Source organism: Fukomys damarensis, unplaced genomic scaffold, assembly GCF_012274545.1.
Source record: "Fukomys damarensis isolate Sample0158 unplaced genomic scaffold, DMR_v1.0_HiC HiC_scaffold_38, whole genome shotgun sequence".
NCBI lineage: Eukaryota > Metazoa > Chordata > Mammalia > Rodentia > Bathyergidae > Fukomys > Fukomys damarensis.
The window spans coordinates 78,200,078-78,219,803 of NW_022900950.1; the positions used below are offsets into that span (position 1 = coordinate 78,200,078).

General features: G+C 44.9%; 1 protein-coding gene across 2 annotated transcripts in view; it reads right to left on the minus strand.

The window, feature by feature from the left end:
* Positions 1-377: 377 nt before the first annotated feature.
* Positions 378-19,726, minus strand: part of Gucy1b1 (guanylate cyclase 1 soluble subunit beta 1) — a 29,116-nt gene continuing 9,767 nt past the window's right edge. Inside the window, exons 3-12 of one of the 2 annotated variants that reach the window (XM_010627978.2) lie at positions 15,738-15,935; positions 12,121-12,351; positions 10,877-10,993; positions 9,774-9,907; positions 7,144-7,341; positions 3,683-3,920; positions 2,593-2,733; positions 1,959-2,113; positions 1,527-1,653; positions 378-520 (exon numbers count right to left, since the gene is read on the minus strand). In XM_010627978.2, coding sequence (XP_010626280.1) covers positions 497-520; positions 1,527-1,653; positions 1,959-2,113; positions 2,593-2,733; positions 3,683-3,920; positions 7,144-7,341; positions 9,774-9,907; positions 10,877-10,993; positions 12,121-12,351; positions 15,738-15,935 — 1,563 coding nt within the window. In that variant the 3' untranslated portion in view covers positions 378-496. Of the gene's footprint in view, positions 761-1,526; positions 1,654-1,958; positions 2,114-2,592; positions 2,734-3,682; positions 3,921-7,143; positions 7,342-9,773; positions 9,908-10,876; positions 10,994-12,120; positions 12,352-15,737; positions 15,936-19,726 lie in introns of both variants that reach the window. The other variant, XM_010627977.2, reaches the window with a different exon arrangement.

The window sequence follows — 19,726 nt, forward strand, 5'->3', positions numbered from 1 at the left end:
TTTCATTTTCCCTTAAAACTTAGAATTCAGTTCTTTAGAAAATGATTTCTACAATGATACTCACTGACATGATAAAAGTTTTGTTCTATGCTATAGCCATTAAAATATACATACAAGCATATATAGGGAATATTAAACACATGTGGTAAACCACGTGTGTCCTGCCAAGTACGGTTCAGGTTCACTTAATTCAACAAATATTTTAATTACTTCAACAAATATTTATTGGGTGCCTACTACTAGCTGATCACCAGGTTGGTTGATACTCGTAGTAGATTTTAAGACACAGAAGTTCACAACACCCATACTCAAAGCCCGTCAGATAATCTACTCAAGCCACAGGAATAATCAAAAGCAGAGCTAATGTAAAGCAGCAGACAGTAGGAGATCCATCTAGGAAGTGTGGGGACTGGAGAGGACAGTGAGGGAGGAAGAGCTCCTGGTTGTGGCACCTTCGGGAGACAGCAAGGAGCTGCCCCAGGCTGCAATCCAAGATTCAGTTCTCCTCCTGACTTGTTTCCTTCAGAAGACAGAAGAACGGGATATTGCTTCAGAGTAGGAAAACTTGTCGTGAGTACTGTTCCTTTTAAGAACGGGGCCTGCCTTCCCATCTGTAATTGTCTATTATCCACTCCCACCACAAGTCAGGGTGAAATTATCCTTCAGGCCACACAACTACAGTAACCAACACTGAGATGCAGGAGTTCGGTTCCTAAGAACATCCACACTCATGCCAACTTCAAGGGTTGTGATTTAAAGCCTGAACAGATGGAAGAAGACAGATGTTTACAAAGATGGCATTCAGTTTCCACTAGAACTCACTACATCCTTTTATGAAAGCATTTTTAGAAAGTGTACACCTACACATGAAAAATATGGTAAGTGATCTCACCGCCTGAAGAGCCAGGACATCAATGGGGAAACGAAATGGCACTGAGTAGGACAGGCCCGGTCCGACCTGTGTGGACAACTTCACTGTGAGGACCAGGCTGGGACACAGGGTGCTCGAGGCCTGGGTTCTGGATGCAGCAGAAGCATCACACTCCAGCACCCCAAATCCCCAAGGAGTGATTCAGAACCTGGCAGATTATGTCATTCAAACTCCTCAAGAAACCCATGGGGGACTTAGATTGTAAGAAATCCGAGACACCCACAAGGAGATACCGTGGCTCTTACAAGGCTCTAAACCTTCACGGCCGAGAAAGAAGACACAGTCTTTACCTGGGGCTAACAGTGGTCGCACCGCCCGTTCTCTGGCCACTGACCCCGGCCCTACTGGAGCGACATGAGAGGAAGAACAGAAGCACAGCCTTCTCAGCCTAGGGATCTGGCTGTAATCTCATAAAAGGACAAACTGGCAGTGCACAACATCCTCTAAAGGTTTTATTGCTTTGCCAGGCTCAGTGATGCCCAGTCACTTCCATTGCCTCACCCTCAGGAGTTCCCTTCAAATGAAAGGATTTGCCATGGTTGCTCCCAATCTCACACCCAGGCTTAAGGCAGGACGAGGCCCTGGCCGCTCCTACCTCTGCCCCTGTGTTTTTCCTGGAGAGGAACCACACTTGCATTGGCTCTTTCTTGCCCTTCATGGACACCGGGCCTCTGTGCTCCAGATGGAACTGGGGATCTGCGTTCTCCGGAGACATCAGACATCTAAGGAGAGGACACAGAGGGTATCTGGAGGAACAATCACTCAAGCTAGAGAACTCAAGCGAGAGCGAGAGTACTCAACTCAAGCTGTCTCCAAGTTTCACTCAGAGTCAGCAACATGGCAACCTCGGAAATTCCCGCTGGCCCAGAGTGGAAACCATGATACAATCTTCTCAAATGAAAAGCAAACATAACTGGGAGTTGGGAGCTAAGCAGGTAACGGTTCAGCCTGCGTAAGGAGATCACAGAGCAGAGCCACGGGGGGACACACGGCCGGCCAGGCAGGAAGCAGCAGGACGCTCCCTCACCTGTACGTGTATTCAGACACATTGATCTTGCCCTTCTCTCCTGTGGTTTCTGTTCTGCTGGTCAGGTTGACGGTGTTTCCAAAGAGACAGTAGCGTGGCATTCGCTGACCAATGACGCCTGTCACCACCTCCCCTGTGTGGATCCCGATTGTTATCTGCAGGAACCACAGCATGGCTTTAATGACCTTATTCTCTCTCTCTCTCCCTCTCTCTCTCTCTCTCTCCTCTTTCACACACACACACACACACACACAAAATTTGGTGTACTCTACATTACAGAATAAGGTGGAATTATGACATAAAAACATAAGGCTTCTCTGTAAGAGCTCAGAAGACATTAGAGACAACTCCAGATGTCTCCTGAGAGAAACACTGTGTCTCAAAAGAAACATGAGGGTTTCTAAGGACGTGAATCAGGCGACTTGTGGGGGCAAAGGAAAAAGAATTATAAACAAAAAGCAGAAGGGATTAAAAAACACCTCATCCTCGTGACTTTCGGTATGTGGAACAGACTGCACACAGGAAAGGGAGAAGGAACACATCTCGTGTCTGGAAGCAGTAACACAACAGGCTGCCCTTCCTGGTGGGCACGGAAGGCTGTCCAATCAGGAGTGCGAGCCAGCCGTCCACTCACCTGCACCGACTCGCCATCCACCTGCACCTGCCCGGCGATCTCCATCATGTCCAGGGCCAGGTGGCAGATGGAGCGCGCGTGGTGGACACAGGGCTCCGGCAGGCCACTGACCGTCATGTACTTGTCGCCCACGGTCTCCACCTGGTGGTACAAGAAGATGCTTGCAGCTCACACGAGCGTGACGGCCTCTGGCTACTCTAACAGAAAATTCTCAGCAACTTTAAAGCCCCCTCCCTCTCAGTTTTCTTACAACCCTGACGTGAAACTCTAACAAGATGAACATCGGTAATTATTTGGAATTTACACACTTTGCGCTAAGGGTCTCTGATGATGGTCCCTTCAGACACAGAATTACTTTTCCTCTAGTAAGCAGTTTCCCACCAGTGGAATAAATATTTACGCGATTTCATGATAAGACAGGGATGGTCTGAAGGCACAAGAGCTAAGCCTGCAGCCCAGTGCTTTCTCACGGACATTAATGACGACTCTCACATGCTCACCAAGTGCCCCACTGTGTCTTGGAAAATGGCTATAAAATAAATAGTCCTCCTGAAGGTGCATCGCCCAGGGGCTGGAGGTGGTTTAGTTAACATTCTTGCCTTTATAAAGCAATATCCCCTGCTTCAATTTTTGCATTATCATATTTGTTTCCATTTGAAACCAAGGAAAGAAATGCCTTATGAATGTTTATCTCCACGCTAATGTTATCTAAAAGCAAAACTGAGTCCCAGGACCCCTCTCAAGCTCTGTGACTTCGCCACAGCACAAAGCATGCGTGAATCTCGGAGAGTGCGTCTCTTGTCAGGCACTGGGCTGAGTGCTGTGTTTCCACTGCACAGCAGCAGCCGCAGTGGAGCTCACCGGGGTACAAACGGGCTGCCGAGTGTTCACCTAACTCGGGAGTCAGCGGCTCCACGAAACATTCATTTTGGTTACAAGGAAAGGAAGGCGGTGACGGGAGCTAACGGTTCAGAAAGTGACCAAAGTGACACCTTGGCACCCACTGTACCAGGCTGGCGGCCACAGCCCCAGCGGCTGATGGGGCTTCCGGAGGGGCGGTGCCGAAGCCTGCACTCTGGGGAGGACTTGCCTTATAGACGAACGGGTTCTTCCGGGAGTCCGTCAGAGTGTCAAACCTGGTGTACAGGTCGTTGAGAAGCTTTACGATTCTCATGGCCCCCTCTCCAGACGCATGCTTGCTGCAGAAAGCGTTGAAGCCCACGATGCCACTGAAGAGGATGGTCACGTTGTCGTACCTTTTGGCAGGCACGGGACGCTTGTGTCTCAGCTCGTTGGCAACAGAGGGAGGGAGGACGGAGTACAGCAATCTGTCGGGATTGGAGAAAGGCGCTGTCAGAAATGCTAGAGGATGGGAGGAAAAGGGTAAAGGTGTAGGGAAGGTGGGACGGGTAGGGGAAGGGTAATAAGGGAAAGGAGAAAATGTGAGAAAATGAAAAATGGAAATGAAGTGTTTGTACATGGGGAGAGGAGGAGGGGCTGAAGGGAGGGCAGGGACAGGGGGAAAAATGAGAACCAAGACCTGTCATGGAAAGGTACAAGATCCCAATGATGAACGTGACTGTGCTGTATACCTAGAGTGTACCAATAAACTCAATGAGGAAAAAAAGAAAAACAGAAATGCTCGAGATACTGCCAAAGTGCTTCTGTGGGCCTCTCACAGAGAGTCAAGACCATTCACTCTGGGTTCTGGTAGGGGACCTTATAAAATTAGCACTCATGGGGGGGCACTGAAATCATTTTCGTTATAATCATAAAATCACAAACCCAAGCCAATTCAATCCAAAGCAAAATACGCCAATCAAACAAGCAGCAAACAAAGGACTAACGATGACAGACACAACAAAGACTAACGATGAGACACTCCCATTTGTTGTTTGCAGCCCTCTATGCTGACTCTTTGGTCAGGACATTCAGAGTTCACTGTCAGCACCACAGTGCTGAGTGAGCAGAGCAGCGGCAGCTCAGTCCCCAGGAGCTGTTCCGTGACTTCGCGGTGGTGACGTCAGACCTCCTCCTCCGTGGGAGGGACTGGCCACAAGGAGCAGGGATTGCTCCCGACAAGAAGGGATTTTCTCCCTGTACGAAATACTGAGATTATGGCGCTGGTGTGCTAAGTGCACAAGCAGTCGGTCAGCACACAGGCGGAGGAGGAGAGCGGATGGACTGAGGAAAGAAGCTGAAACTACAGGCAACTATCTTAACACAAAAGAATCAGCAATAAATGAGCTCTTCCCTAAATTCAAAGAACGAAGCTTACATATACAGAATGGAGTACAGAGCTCAATTTTTTCCCCAGTCCCAATGGCATTTCCTATCACTTATTTTTAATTTCTAAGCAGAGAACACACTGTAAAATATTAAGGCTACATTTGACGATTAAAGGTGAACAGAACCAATTAGCTTTAAATAAAATCAATAGTACATGACACAATGAAATCATCCTGAAATCAAATATTTGTAAAAAATAAGTCTAATTCTCAAAAACTGAGGATTCTTGGAGCACAATAATTCTAAATAGTACAGATTCAGAAAGTCAAACCCACGTTGGGAAAACAGGAAGGAAGGGTGCTGAGCTGAGAACTTATCAGCAGCTCATACTAAAGACGAACCACACACCCAGTCCCAACAGTGCTCAGCTTGGGACTCCTGGTGTAGGGAGAGAAGTCAATACCCTGCTTATGCTGATGAAAGGGGAAATGAGTACTTTTTTCAATAGAATATGAATATATGGATATTTGTTACACTTCAAATGAGCACTCTTTAGAGTACCAGTTAGTTAGTTAACTGCTTTCTGCTGCTACAGTTTGGACCTTAAACATCCCCTGAATGCTCCTGCCCTGTGGTGCTGATGGGAAACAATGGGACCTCATAGAAACAGGTTACGTAGGTGAGGGGTGCACGCACTTGTGGGGGATTTGGAAGCTGATCTCTTGCCCTCTTGCTGGCTTCTCAGAAGCCTCCTCTGCAGTGGGGTCCCACCCTGATACACGCTGCTGCTGCAAGCACAAAGGCAACAGAACCAAGGGACCATGAACTGAGCTCTCCGGAGCTGCAAGCCGAAGTTCACCTTCTTCCTTTTAAGCTGATTTTCTTACGTAAGTGTTACAGTAATAGAAGGCTGAATAACACAACTAAAAATGCAGATACTAGAAAATGCTGAGTCACAAAACAAAAAATGAAACTCGGGGAGTTATCTAATATAACGGGCAGACAGGATACTGAGAAACTCAAACTTCCAACCCGTTATGACTTTGAACCGTAGTTCTAAGTGTGGGCTTGCAAGCTCCATAAAAAACGTACCTGTACATGGATGGAACTGTACCACATGCCAGTAAAATATATACTTTGAGTTGTTTTTCAAGAAGAGGGAGATTTTATGTTGTCTGCCCTATACACTTGCTGCAATTTGCAAAATACATGGATAGACTGAACTGGGTGCAGCTGAGGACCGGGAGGGAAATAAAGTGGCCTCAAAGGAACCAAACACAGTGTTCAGCTTCATGGCACAAAGGCCAAGGCGAACCGATAAGAAGCTGTGGACAAAGACCTGTATGTACACTGGCACCCTCGACCCCAACCATGAGACTAAGTTTAACTGCTGTGTCCCTTGTGTGCAGAGCCTCCGTGCGCGGGCAGCTCCGCGCGTTTCAGTGCCAGAGAGGAACAGAAGCGAGGCGGTCACCAGTCTGGAGGGGGAGTGAGTGTTACGATATGAACCGAGGCAGACGGGCTCAATTCTCTGACAATTCAGCCCCTATTTATAAATGTTAACAACACAGAACCTGGGTAAAGGCTCTAGTAAACATGAGGGGCCTAATCTCTTAATTAATATGCATAAGCAAAGCAAAGTAATACGCATGGTGGATATTAATTTAAAACTATAACTTCAAAGGGATGTATTTTCTTTAACATTATTTGTCCATTTTTCATAATTTAGGTTATCATTCATATCAAAAGAACAGTTTTAGGTTTTTATATTTTTACTAGTTTTGTCACCACAAACGTATTACTGTCACTGCAGATGACAATACAATCAGAATCATAAAATAATGTCTTAAAACCTAAGTACAGTGCTCAGTGTGACCCTCCTCAGCTGGTCAGCAGGGATGCTGAGTATCCACTGCATGCGTGAGTGAAGACCTGGGCTTCCTATGTCGGAATCACTCTCGTGCTTTTCACGGATACTCCGACATCTCATCTTTTACCTGGCTTCTAAGCCCAGAATACGTATTTCCCCTACGACGAAGACTGGTTTTATTTCCTTATGCACGGTTTCTTTCCAATACCACAGTACGGCTGAAGACGTGGGTCAGTGACAGGACACGTCCCTAGCGTGCAGGAGGTCCTGGGGTCAATTAGCAAACCCTGAACGGATGAATGGATAAAAAGGGGAAGGCTCTGTCCACCCCTACAGAGACACAGCAAGGCCCGTGCCTGCCCAGTCTGACGATCCCTCTGAACTCCAGCAGGGTAGAACGCATCACCGGTAAAACTCCCGCCCTCCTCAGCCCTCCTCAGCCGCACTCTTACGTGTCTGTCTTCTTCTTTTCATCTTCCAAGGCTCTCAGCGTGAGCTGCAGCCTGTCCGTGAGGATCTCCAGTTCCTGTGTGAGTTTGTATTCCTCCCTGAACTGCTCGCCCAGAAGAACCAGGTCGCGGGTGGCATCGTGCAGCGGGATGTCGCTCAGGTACAGGCCTCTCCTGGTCAGGTCGTCCAGGTTCATGACGCTGTGACACAGAGGACGGGCAGGTCAGGCTGCGGCCCCATGACCGGCCAGAGGGGAGAAAACTACAGGCCCCTGAATTCCTAAGGCGGCTTTGTTTCTCACGTACCTAATACTCCCTCACAGCAGCAAACCTGAGATACATTTTTGCCACGCTGTATGTTTTGGATCTGTCTATCTTTTCAGAAAGCTGAGGTCGAAAGCTGCTCTGTGAAATCTTCCCAGATCCTTAATATGAGGCTACTGTTGATCACATAATCACATTTCTCTTTACAGAAAGAGGAAGAAGTATCTATACTTTCTTCTAAGCAGTAATCACTTCTTTTGAGAAACTAGTTCACTTTTGCCCATGGTTTCTATCAATCTTGTCACTGGCTGCTTTTCCCATGGCCACAATGTTTACAAGTCTGCAAGATTTAGTACATCTTCAACATGCAGTTGATGTGCTTAAAAGCCTTTCTGGCACCTACTTCTGTGTTATTCTTACTCCTAGCTCTTGCTTCTGCTACTCTCATTTTCTTTGATTAGTTTTTCCCATTTTTCTGAATCATTATTTGACCTTGATGAATTCTATGCCTCTTTCAAGTTTAAGTCATTTTTGGAGCACCGAAAGTGTTTATTCATTCAGTGAAGATCTGGTAAGTAAAAAGTTCATTGCTTTTAAAATATTTTACTCATGGGTTAAAATGTCTTAAAGATACTAGTTTGAGTTATTTACATACAAAGTAACTATTTCCAGTTACTCAGATAATAATTTCTCTAAATAGAAAAATCGGGTTATGATTTCACTAGGGATTTATTGAAACCTCAGACGGTTTCTTTTGATTTTGTTAAAATGAGAATTTAAGCCCTCTTGCAGAAATAAACCCATCTGGAAAGATACCAGATTGCTTGCCAAGCAATGCCTAAGATCTGCCACTGGGCAGATTATAAACTCAAAATGGAAGTGAACAGCTATAAATATTCATACTGAATTATAAAACAAATCGTAACTTTTAATTGTTCTAAAGTACAATTTTAATGAACTAGTAACAATTTTTTCTTAAATTAATCATCCAAAAATTGTTTTATGAGTAAAATTGCTTTAATCTGAAATCTTTCTACACACATGAGCCAGTCTCATAGGACAATCTGTGAGTCCTTACCCAGGACCAATTCCTGCAGTTAAACACATTCCAAATGGTCTGCTGTTGTCTCCAGGAAAGCCTTTTTTCTCCTTGAGTGGGAACTGTCCCTACCTGCAAACTAATTTTATAGACTCTCAACCTGGAGAGAGGCAGGAGAAGAAAATGCTCATTGATCGGAGACAAAATACTGAAAGATCAGTGTGGGTTGTTAATATTTAGAAGTTTTATATTTGCTAATTTTGCCCCTTTTTCACTTTTATGTAGTACATATAGTCACGTTAACATTAAACCATATTTAATTCATATGTAATGTAGTTAATGATTGCTGGTTAATACAGTCTTATCTAGTTTACAGTTGTTACGTATTCCTTCACACCATTCGACTTTTTCTTTCAGCTGTGAACACAGCACCTTTCCATGGAAAGAAAACAAGGCAGAGATGAAATGAATATTTAACCGACAGCTCACCGAAACAGGATTTCTCAAGTGGACCCTGGACAACGAGCACAGACTTTGGCTGCACAGTTAAAACGCACAAAGTGTCACCAAATTACAAGTCCTTTGGTTTCTTTTTGTTCTAAAGAAAATTTAGATAAAGTTTTTTATCTGCTGAATTTTTGTGCATCCTTCAGGTAAAACTATTTCTCAGTGTGGAAAAACACAAACTCATAGTCTTGCTCCCCTATTATCTTTATTACAAACAACAAATTTTAATATATTTCAATTTAGTAATATATTTCAAGGAGTGTTATCTTGTTAAAGTAATTAAATATTTTTGATATAAAGAATCTCAGAGCTAGAAATGGAGCACTTTCATAGTTCTTACTGCCACAGCATAGAAAAACTACTTTCTTGGAGCCCAACATACCCATGCATTTGTACTACCATTTCAGAGGTGTATTTACGTGATACTTCTGAAGACACAAACGTAGAGCACTAGTTAACTGCGGATTAACTATCCGTGATCTGATGGCATAAACATTTCAGAAGTAGATTTTGATGTGGCATATAAAGTAGGCCGCTTCTGATTTTATTAGCAAGTATTCAGTAAGGTCATGCTTGCTACAGAGAATTAGATAACAGGGGTAGGAGACTCCAACCGCTCCTATATACGAAGGAATAAAGTTTCCCTGGAAAAGGGAGGCTGCACTTTACCAGTTCATGCTGTACACACGCACTGCAATATCACGCTGAACACATTAATATGCCAATTAATACATTTTTATCAAAAATTAAAAATGAGAACGACGGACAGCCTATGAAGTACAGATGGGTCCTCACAACAGCCATCATTAGCCCAGGTTATTACCTCGGGGAACACAGGAACAGTATGCTGTCTGCCTCGGGTAAGTAGATCATCTGACCCTTGAGACGTAAGCAGCTGATCTCCGTCCCTGTCAGTTCGTCCTCACATTCTAGCGTCTCTACGTCCAACAATCCTTCCTTGAGGAGATAAGACACAAGGACAAAACCATGAACTCTGCCTGGCCCTGCCCGGCCGGCCACTCATCAGCAGGGGGACGCTCACAGCTCATCTCACCCCGACCACGGGGCAGAGGAAGTGCGTGGGTCTGGCAGGGAGGCCGTCAGCACAGAAGCTGGCCAGGACCTCGCCTTGGAATGCAGAAGGGCAGCAGACACTGTTCACACACTTATTTAACCGGTTTTTGTGAATCCGGTTTACCCCGATATTCACGGATGGACATGCTTTCCCTGGTAGTTAGACCTAGCTAGAAAATAATCAGTCTTGGAAACTAGAGGTCAGAACTTCCAGCCCCATCAGCCTATCCTGGCCTCTCCTGCCTTCCAGAGTGACCACTGAGCAGGAGAACTGTTTTGGGGAAACAGAGTACCAAAGGATAAAACAAGCCAATGCTGTATTCACACAGCAGCTGAGAACAGTCAGTCTCAAGTAGAAAAACATGCACAGGTAGAGGTGTGGAAAGATGAAATGATACTCGAATTAACCCACTGAGGACACAAACAGATCTGGATACTATCAAATTAGTGTGAATATTTTATCACTTGTTTTCCTACAAAAATGGCATGAAGAATAATAAACAATTTAAGAAAGAATTAATCACTGGCTTTGGGTGAGGTTAAAAAAAACCTTTGTTTTTCTAATTCCTAAAATAAGACAGTGCACCATACCGGGGAAAGAGGGTGGTTTTATTATGGGACATGGTGCTTTCCCAGCAGGACACCTAAAAGTTAGGTTTGTTCACTGCGATCAGCTCATGCAGTTGCATGTTTTCCAGCAAAATCCTAAGTCAGCAGCCTGCTCTCCAGGCCACAGGGGCTTGGCTTTCAATTCCTTTTAATTTCGCCATCTCACACAGGTAACGGTAGATGATTTTCCTCCTGACCACTTCAGAATGGTAACACCATGGAATGAAGTAAGAGTTTGATTACCTTGCTTCTCAAGACGAACACCGTATTGATGTGTGAAAGGATCCCATGGAAACTAATATCAATATGAGGACGGACCAGAGAGAAGACAGACAGGAGGCTGCAATTCCCGGGCTGGAGCTGCAGTGCAGATAAAGAGCAAAGGACACTTCCTGAGTTAAAACAAAGGTAAGAAACTTACCTGGACTGTGGACTCAAACACAGCTCAGTGACTAAGTGGACATCAAACGGGAAATCTGCTAAGATTCAGACAACTGGTACTTGGATACTAGTAGATGCAAGTGAGAATGTTAAGGACAAGGGATGAAAATATGTCTTCTGAAATGTGCCATGATGTGTTAAATGCCTATGGCTTAAAATCAGATTAAATGTTAAAAATACCTACAACAAGCTGGGCACATGCCTGTAATCCCAGCACTCAGGAGGCTGAGGCAGGTGCATCGCTGTGAGTTTGAGACCAGACTCGACTATATAGTGAGTTCCAGGTCAGTCTCAACTACATAGTGAGACCCTGTCTCAAAAAAACCAAAACCAAACAAACAAAAAAATACCTACAACGCTTTCTTAAAGTTATCCAAACAGGGCTGATACTAACAAAATAAGTAGCATTCACTGACTGCTTATGAGAGATGTGGCATGAGAGTGAGCCCCTCACGGGATCCCTCCAGAGGTGGGAGCAGAGGGGACACAGGCCGAGGGACACTCGGGGTCACAGGACGAGGGACTGGAGGAGGTGGCACACACCGCTCTTCTGCTTCCAGATTAGTCTTCTGCCTTCCCCCATGGGGCGGTGACAAGGTTTCCTTGTTACAAACAGGAAGTCCTGCACCTCTGGACACATGTCAGGGACACGTTCACACCATCACCCCAACTGCTGTCCTCTGATACTTTCTCTACTAAACAATATGACAGTTGCTTTTGCGTCAGTGTTTTCAAATTCTTTCCTTTTCCCTAAAAATGGCAGTAGTCAATTTTGCAAGCTGTTTTCAGAAGGTAAAGCTACAACAGATATTTACTCAACAGCGAGAAAGTGACCGCTGCCTGCTAGCAAGTCCCCCCTTTCTCATTAAAATAAGCACAGCACTTCTGCACGGTGTCCTGCTTCGCTGTGAGTGACCACGGCAGGGGCAGACACACCCGAGGGAAGCTGCAGCACGCTCAATACGCTGCGCTCAGCCACGCAGGGCACGGCCCGTGTGCTACCTGATACACGAGCAGAGGCTAACGTGAGCGCCGCACGTCCTCACCTGGGGCAGCACTCTGTAGATGGCATTGCCGCACTGAGTGACCACCAGGTCGCGGTCGAATATTATGTGGAAAGGAAAAGCTTTGCAGAAGGTATAGGGGCTGATGCGGGATTCCTGGGTACCATTTTCTTCAAATCTATCAAGGTCTTCATAAAAATCCTCTTCTTTTGACTCTTTCTCTTCAATTAAAAATTGAGTATGATCACATTCTTCATTTCTTTGCTGAATAACCTGGATGGCAAAGGCGGAAAAGACTGCATTTCAGTTCAGACTCAATAGCTCAGTGTAAGAGACTGATGATGAGAACTGCATCTAGGCCACAGTTTTAAATATTCAAACAAAATGCAAATACTAAAGCAAAAATTTGATACATATGTAAATCCATACCCATCTGAAATAGAAAGATATTTCAAGACAGCGACCCGAGAAACTGGACACTGGATAATCATCCCCAGTAAAATGCCCACCTGATGTACATTCCCCGGCTGCCTCGTGTCTTCCTTGGTAGAATCAGGAGATAACTGCCCCTAGTTCTGCTGGGCTAGCGCCCCTCCCTAGGCACAGCTGTTTACCAGCCACAGAAGGTAACACTACCTAACGTGATAACATGGTATTCAAGGACAGTGGGAGTTTACAAGGTAGAGACATGTATTTTCAAACATGCAATGATAACTGTTCCTCATCAGTGGGCAGGTGGCCACTGCCTATGTCTGAAATGACCCCCCTGATCGCCCTGGTGTCCAGTGGCCAGAGGCGGGGCTTTGGAAGGTGGGGAAAGGGACACTGATGGGCAGATCAACCCACTGAGGGCTCCCTGGCCACGCACCGTTCCCAGGGGCCGAGCAGGGGCTGCTGGGAGGGGGAGGGAGGCAGCATTTCTGTCCCTGCCTCTTCTCTGTCTCACGCGTTCCCTTTCTGTCTCTCTACTTTCAGCTGTGATGATGCTTCTGCCTTGGGGCCAGAGTCCACGGGCTGAAACTTCAATCCTGGGGGAAATAAATCCTTCCTCCTTTAAACCGTACGTATCAGGTGTTTGGTCCCAGCAGTGGAAAAGGACGAATGTGCGAGTGTAACAATTGCAATTCCAGACTGGAGGGGATCCTGAAAAAAGAGGCATCCGAGATAGCATAGACAGGGGGCTCTCTCATCTCCCTGAAGGATACACTGATGATTTTCATAAAAAGCCCTTAAAATTATATACCGTATGTTTCCATTCACTCCAGGAGTTTATTCTAAAGAGGTAATCACGATTGCAAGCATAGCTCTGTAACTTAAAGAAATGATTACATTCCTAAAGTATTACTCACAGTCTGATGTATTATTACAGTCTAGAAAATATTCTCTCTTAAGGAACTGTAAGCAACGAGACCCTTACAAAGGGAAAAGTGTCTGCCTCAGCCCAGGCAGATCCGAGTGGAACCTGGCTGGGGCAAATGAAAGCCACAGGTAAATGACAAAATGTTGTCATTTGTGTTCATTCGAGTTCGCTGTAGCATCTTCGGACACTTGCACAATCACAAACCTGGATATCATTGCACATATTTTTTCAGATATATCCTTTCATGTCAAAATTAAGACATCACAGAGCCAGGGATTTAGCTCTTGGTGCTGCCGTCACCTGCCTCACAAGCGCAAGGTCCCAAGTTCAATCCTCAGTACCAGAAAAAAAAAAATTAAGGCATCACTACTGTAACTGCTGCACTATCGGACCAATTTTACTATACTGGGTAGATACTGATATTCCTGTGCATCATTTGAAAATTTCGCTCCCTTGATGTTGATTTGCCTAACTCGTGGGCAGAAGAAAATGGTCAGTCTTACACTTCAGGCCTAATTTCAATGTTCTGCTATACTGAACTAGAACTAAAATGTATGTACCTTAAAGTTATTGGTTATTTGATTTCTTTATCCAATTAGGAAAAAAACTGCATTTGTGATCTATTCTAACCTCTCAGTGATAAAGTATTTTTGGTCGTGATTTAATATTTCTTATGTCATTCCAGTTGTCTGGTATTTCTGGACCCATTAAATTCATGAATTTGATCTAATATCTAAAGATGTTAAACTATTTGTTTAAAAACTTGAATATATAAAAGTTATTTATAAAATACAAATACTTCCAAGTCTGCACTGAATCTCTGAAAGACTCTAAAGATAGTAAATACTGCATAAACAGAACCATGTAATTAAGTAAAAACTTGAACTTTGCAGAGTGTGTGAACCCCATCACTCTCTGCAGTAACCAAGGCAAATGCGGTCTCCAGCGTCCTCATCTGCGTTTCTTTCTGAGGCTTCTGTGTGCTGGCATCCTGCTCATCTCAGCTAAAGGAAGACCAAACCCAGCAGCAGACAGATGCTGTTCACAGCCCTGAGTAGGTTCCCTCGGGATAGAAGCTGCGTTAGTTTGGGGTTGAGATCAAGAGATGGGAAAGAAAGGGCAATGTTATTTTTGAGTGAATTCCAGTGTGATTCCTATCCACGCACAGATTTCAAACTTTACCCATGATTTTAACCTTTACACATCTGAGAGTTTGGCTACTGCAAGTTAAACACAGTCCCCCCGTGGCTGTTTTGTGCTTGAGTTGCACACATGCAAACCTCCAAGTCCCACGCAAGAAGTGCCACACCGACTCTCAAAAAAAGGAAACAATAAAATCTAACTGGCACGATGAGATTAAATATGAGGTATTTTCCTAATTACTCTAAATGTTGCAAGTTTTGCGTTCTGGGCTCCCACCTGAGTTAGAATACAACTATGAGAGCTGAGAAAGTACTGCCTATGAGATTTCCCATAAAGAAAGACAACCAAATTAGGGTACTTCTTCCTGATTCCAGTTTGGTTCAAGCTCACAGCTATTGCAAATGGCCGGTGGGGCAAAATATGTGAGCATACAGAAAAGCAACCTACAGGGAGAGGCAGCATGAGTCGGCAGGAGAAAACAACAGCAATTCTTGTGTTTTTCTGTTAGTACCTAAGAAAATTAGCTATAGTATCAATCAATAAAGAACTGTACTATCAATAGTAGCACAGTTTTTAAAGTACAGTATCAGACCTGGCTTCTCTCACCAAAGTAACTGGATTTAAAAAAAAGAGAGGGAGGGGAGGGAGGGTTGGAGGGTGGGAGGGAGGGAGACAGGAAGAGGAAGAGGGAGAGAGTGAGCGCACCGCACCCAACTTCCGGATGACCAGACCTCTGTGTCAGAACAGACACAAACAACTCCAGAGGGAAAACTGCAAACTAACACCTATTTTTGCATTTTCTTCGTGTGTGACCAGATATCTTGCACACTGAACACCACAGCTGGGTCTCTGCCCCCCAGCTGGTGTGTGCTCACAGGGAATGCAAACCAAATTTCTTCCTGCCCTTAGGCAATGCATAATTAGAAAGAAAAATCTGCTTCCACAAGGAAAAAATTCCTGTATGATGCATTCCAAGGACAAATATAGAATTCTGCTGCTGTCCCCACTGTTCCGCACACAGATACACAGGCATGTATCTGCACGCACGCACACACACACTTTTCTAGAGATGGGCACTAGCAGCCATCGCTGCAGGTGAATTCAGTGTCTGTTCCTATCCCGACCGTCCCGCGTTGTCCCCCTCCCCGATCCTCACCTTCATGTCTATTTCCGTGCCGTGTATCTGCTGAGCCACTGTCTTGATGATCCCAATGACGATGTCCTGCAGCCCCTCTCTCTCCGAGTAGTAGTGCAGAATGAGCCCTTTGCCCTTTTCCGCGTCCGTGCACCTAAAGGAAGGTGCGCGCATGCCTGGGTAGATGGTGGCGAGGTGGTCATGCAGGGCATCCAGGTTCTGCAGAGAGGGGAGAGGGGTGAGGGCACGGCCACGTGGGCGGCCTGCAGTAACCCGAGGTGCGGGTCAGGGCTCAAGTCCAAGCTCCCTGGACAGACGGCAGAGGAAACCTTCGGGTGGAGCGTCCCTCACTCCCCCACCACACACATCAAGACTGTAAGGGTATAAGAAGCAAACCTCCGGGGGCTACTGCTCATCAGTACGTCTTTTTGTTTGTTTGTTTGTTTTGTTTTGTTTTTTTAGACAGGGTCTCACTATGTAGTGAGACTGACCTGGAACTCACTATGTAGCCCAGGCTGGTCTCAAACTCAGCGATCCTCCTGCCTCAGCCTCCCGAGTGCTGGGACTACAGGCGTGCGCCACCACACCACTTCATCTTAAGAAAGGACAAACAAACAAATGGCATGTGGAGAGGATGCCTGAAGCCAAAAAGGGGAACACAGGGCTGAGGAGCAGAAACACCTCCCAGAGGAGGGCAGCTGTGGACGAACGCTGGGTGAGCAACAGGGAAGGCACAGCACCTTCTGTTCATGCCGCCCTCGCCAAACAGTGTCAAGGTCGGCACCAGGATGCTAAGTTGCTAAGTGTATGAAAATATAAGGGCATCACTGTGTGGAGCAATGTTTTAGAAATTAAAGACATATTTTAGAAATGATGTCTCTGTGTCTAATAAATTAAAAATAAAATCTAATACATTAGCCTGTAAATATTCTTTGTTCTTACAGCCTGGCTAATGAGCCTGGACGTGCCAAAATCCCCCGGTGTCCTACGTTACTCACTAAAGCACAAAAATGTTTTATATAAAAGTTCCCACAATAAAAGGCACAAGCTACACTTTTACTTGGTCCGTCCAGCATTATTCGTGTGTGTGTGTGTAGGTGTGTGTGCCCTGGGAATTCAACCTAGGCCCTTCCTTTGCACTGAGCTACAGCCCCAGCCCTTTTGTTTTTTGAAACAGGATTTTGCTAAATTACCTGGGCTTGACTCAAAATTGCCATCCTCTTGCCTCAGGCTCCCAAGTGCCGTGATTACCAATACATGCCACTCAGCCCGGCTGCAGCACAGCTTTTTAAACAGCATTTGGTTCATAACATGTGCGTGAGGTGTGTAGGACACACACAGAGCACTGTGGTCCTGAGGGCTGACCCTGAGATCTAGACTCACGGTGCTCTGACTGCCTTCACTGTACAAGTCTGCTGTGCTCAAACCACCTTCACCCACAGTGCTTTCTGTCTTCTCCCACTGTTGGAACCAAGTCAGGTTAGTCCTTGATAAAAACAGCCATCCATCCTGATTACCTCTAGAGGCTGCCAGTGCCCTGTAGAAGGAATTCAATATGGCAGACACCAGGAATGGACAGTTTCTACAAGCTTACAAGGTCTTGAATCTTAAAATTTTTTACTTGGTTGAACAGTACCATAGGTTTTACAATTCTCCCAAGTCTAAGGGCTGCTCTGCACAATCTTCAAGATCCTTCATATTTTGTACTTCTATGAAAAACCTTAACAGAAAACATACTGGTTAGAAAAAAGAAATCATCGTAAGAGTTGAAATTTCATCTCTACTTATGAAGGAGTCAATATTGAGCTTTTGGCTGCCTTAATAATATTTTTCTAATATAACCAGGCCCAGTGCTGTGGTGTGGAGATTTAATAAAAGGAAAGAAATTCAAGCTTCTGGTGCATGCCCAAATCCAGCCTGGACAATTTAGTGAAGCCCTATCTCAAAATGAAAATGTTAAAAAAAGGGGGGTGGGTGGGTACGTAGATCAGGGTGAAAGGCTCTAGGTTCAATCCCCAGTGCTGTGGGGGAAAAAAAGACCCAAAGGGGTCTCTGGACACTTCTTCCCACTCACCCACCGCACCAGCCAGTGTGCAACGATCAGCGCCACACCCACCGACAGGCACCGCACTTCTGTGCAGCCCACCCAGTGGCCTGAGACAGAACCAGCGGGGCCATGCCGTCAGCAGCACCCGGACCCCAGGTGGGAAGGCCCAGCCCAGCTCTCCCAGTGAGGAAGACAGGCACAGTGGGTGGGGGCACTGTAATTTACATACAGGTATGGGTACCTCGAGGCATTACTGTTCATAACAAAATACTGCTTAAATGCATCCTTCAGATTAAGCAAAATACGAAAATCACCCGGTGAGCATGTTCATCTTTTGTATTACTTTGCAGTAACCAACTCTCGAGAGATTTGCTGTTTTATTGAATTTACTATTAATTAAATGGACAAGCAAAGTGCTTTCCCACAGCATACATGATTTAACACTACTTAATGTAATATTGATTTTCTTTAGATAGTATCTAACGTAGAAGATGCTCTTGGGGTTTCTGTAGTTACAGCTCTCCCTACGTGGTTTTACTCTGTCAAAGTTAAAGTGATTACCACAGCCTGCCCATCCTAAGAAATGGGGTTACCAATTAGAATTAAACTATTTTCACGGAGTGCACCACGCTGCTGATAAACACGCCTTCACAATTTGGACACAAGTGGTAAAAGCCTCAAAGAGCTACATAAACACACATACGCAGGGGTCTTACAGCAACCCAGAGAAACCTTCACCAGGTTTGATAAGTTTCTCTAAACAAAGTTGACTCTTCATCCACATTAGTGTAACAATGGATTCTGGAGAAGCTTCACCTCAAAACTGATACTCTCTTTTACTTCTAAATACACCCAGAGAAGCAAGTATAGGAAAAAACAAAACCAAACCGGAGAGCTGTGTGTCCGATTACAAAGTGTATGCATATGCATGAAATGAAAGCTACAGAGACAAGGGAAAAGTGAACACACACTGTAGAAAGCAGATTTCCAGGAAGCCGCACAGCAAACCCTCAGTTTGTATGCATTCTTTCTGACCTCATAAAAGCTTTTAAAAATTAAAAAAACAAAACAAAAAAAACAGAGGTATAGAGAGCAGGTACATTCACCCATTTTATGTGAAGATACCGAAAGGTAATGCTGAGGTTTTTAATTCCATTCCTAAATGTTGTTCCTGTTCTTGTTGTTGTTGTTTGGTTTTCTGTTGCTTAAACCAGGTTATTTACCCTGAGCTCTATGTCATCCCCATTTTAGTTTTCAAAATTTGAGTTAGGGACTTGCTAAAAATTAATGTACTTTTTCCCCCAGTACGTCCACTCCACCTCGCCAGCCAGCGTGCATCATGTACAGAAGAAACATTAGTCCAGGTACTCTGGCAAATCGTACTGAATTTCCAGATCTAGTAAACACAGACTTAGGAAATGAAGGATAATTTACTATTCTTTTGAGAAAGGCTATGAAGTTCCATATCTTTTAAAGATCTTGGAATGTTTCAAAATAAAGGTAAACTGTCTCTTTTGCAAAATGCAAAGATAAGCTCGTAATTACAGACGCAACTTGTAAGGAATCCACCATTTCACTTTCCTGCTTCAGAACATCTAACCACAAATTCCTAAATTTTCCAAAAAAAGGAATATAGTAGGACCCTGCCTTGGAAGTTGTGAAGAAAGAGACTTTTGCGTTTAGTTTTAGTGAATGTGGAAACCACGATTGTTCTGTGCTGAAAATATCGCTGACGCTTGGGTCTGAGAAGCGTCTCACACAGCAGTTCCTACGAACCCCTCACCCCCACCCCTTCCTCTTCTCTCCCCTCCCACCCTTCCCCGCTCGCTTCTGCTTCCTCCCACCCCTCTCCCTCTCTGTCTGGAAGGTGTCCTATTTCCTTTCTCTTTATTCCTTCCATCCCAGAAAATGGGAGGACTAACACCAGTATTTTCATTTGTATTTATTTATTTATTTATTTATG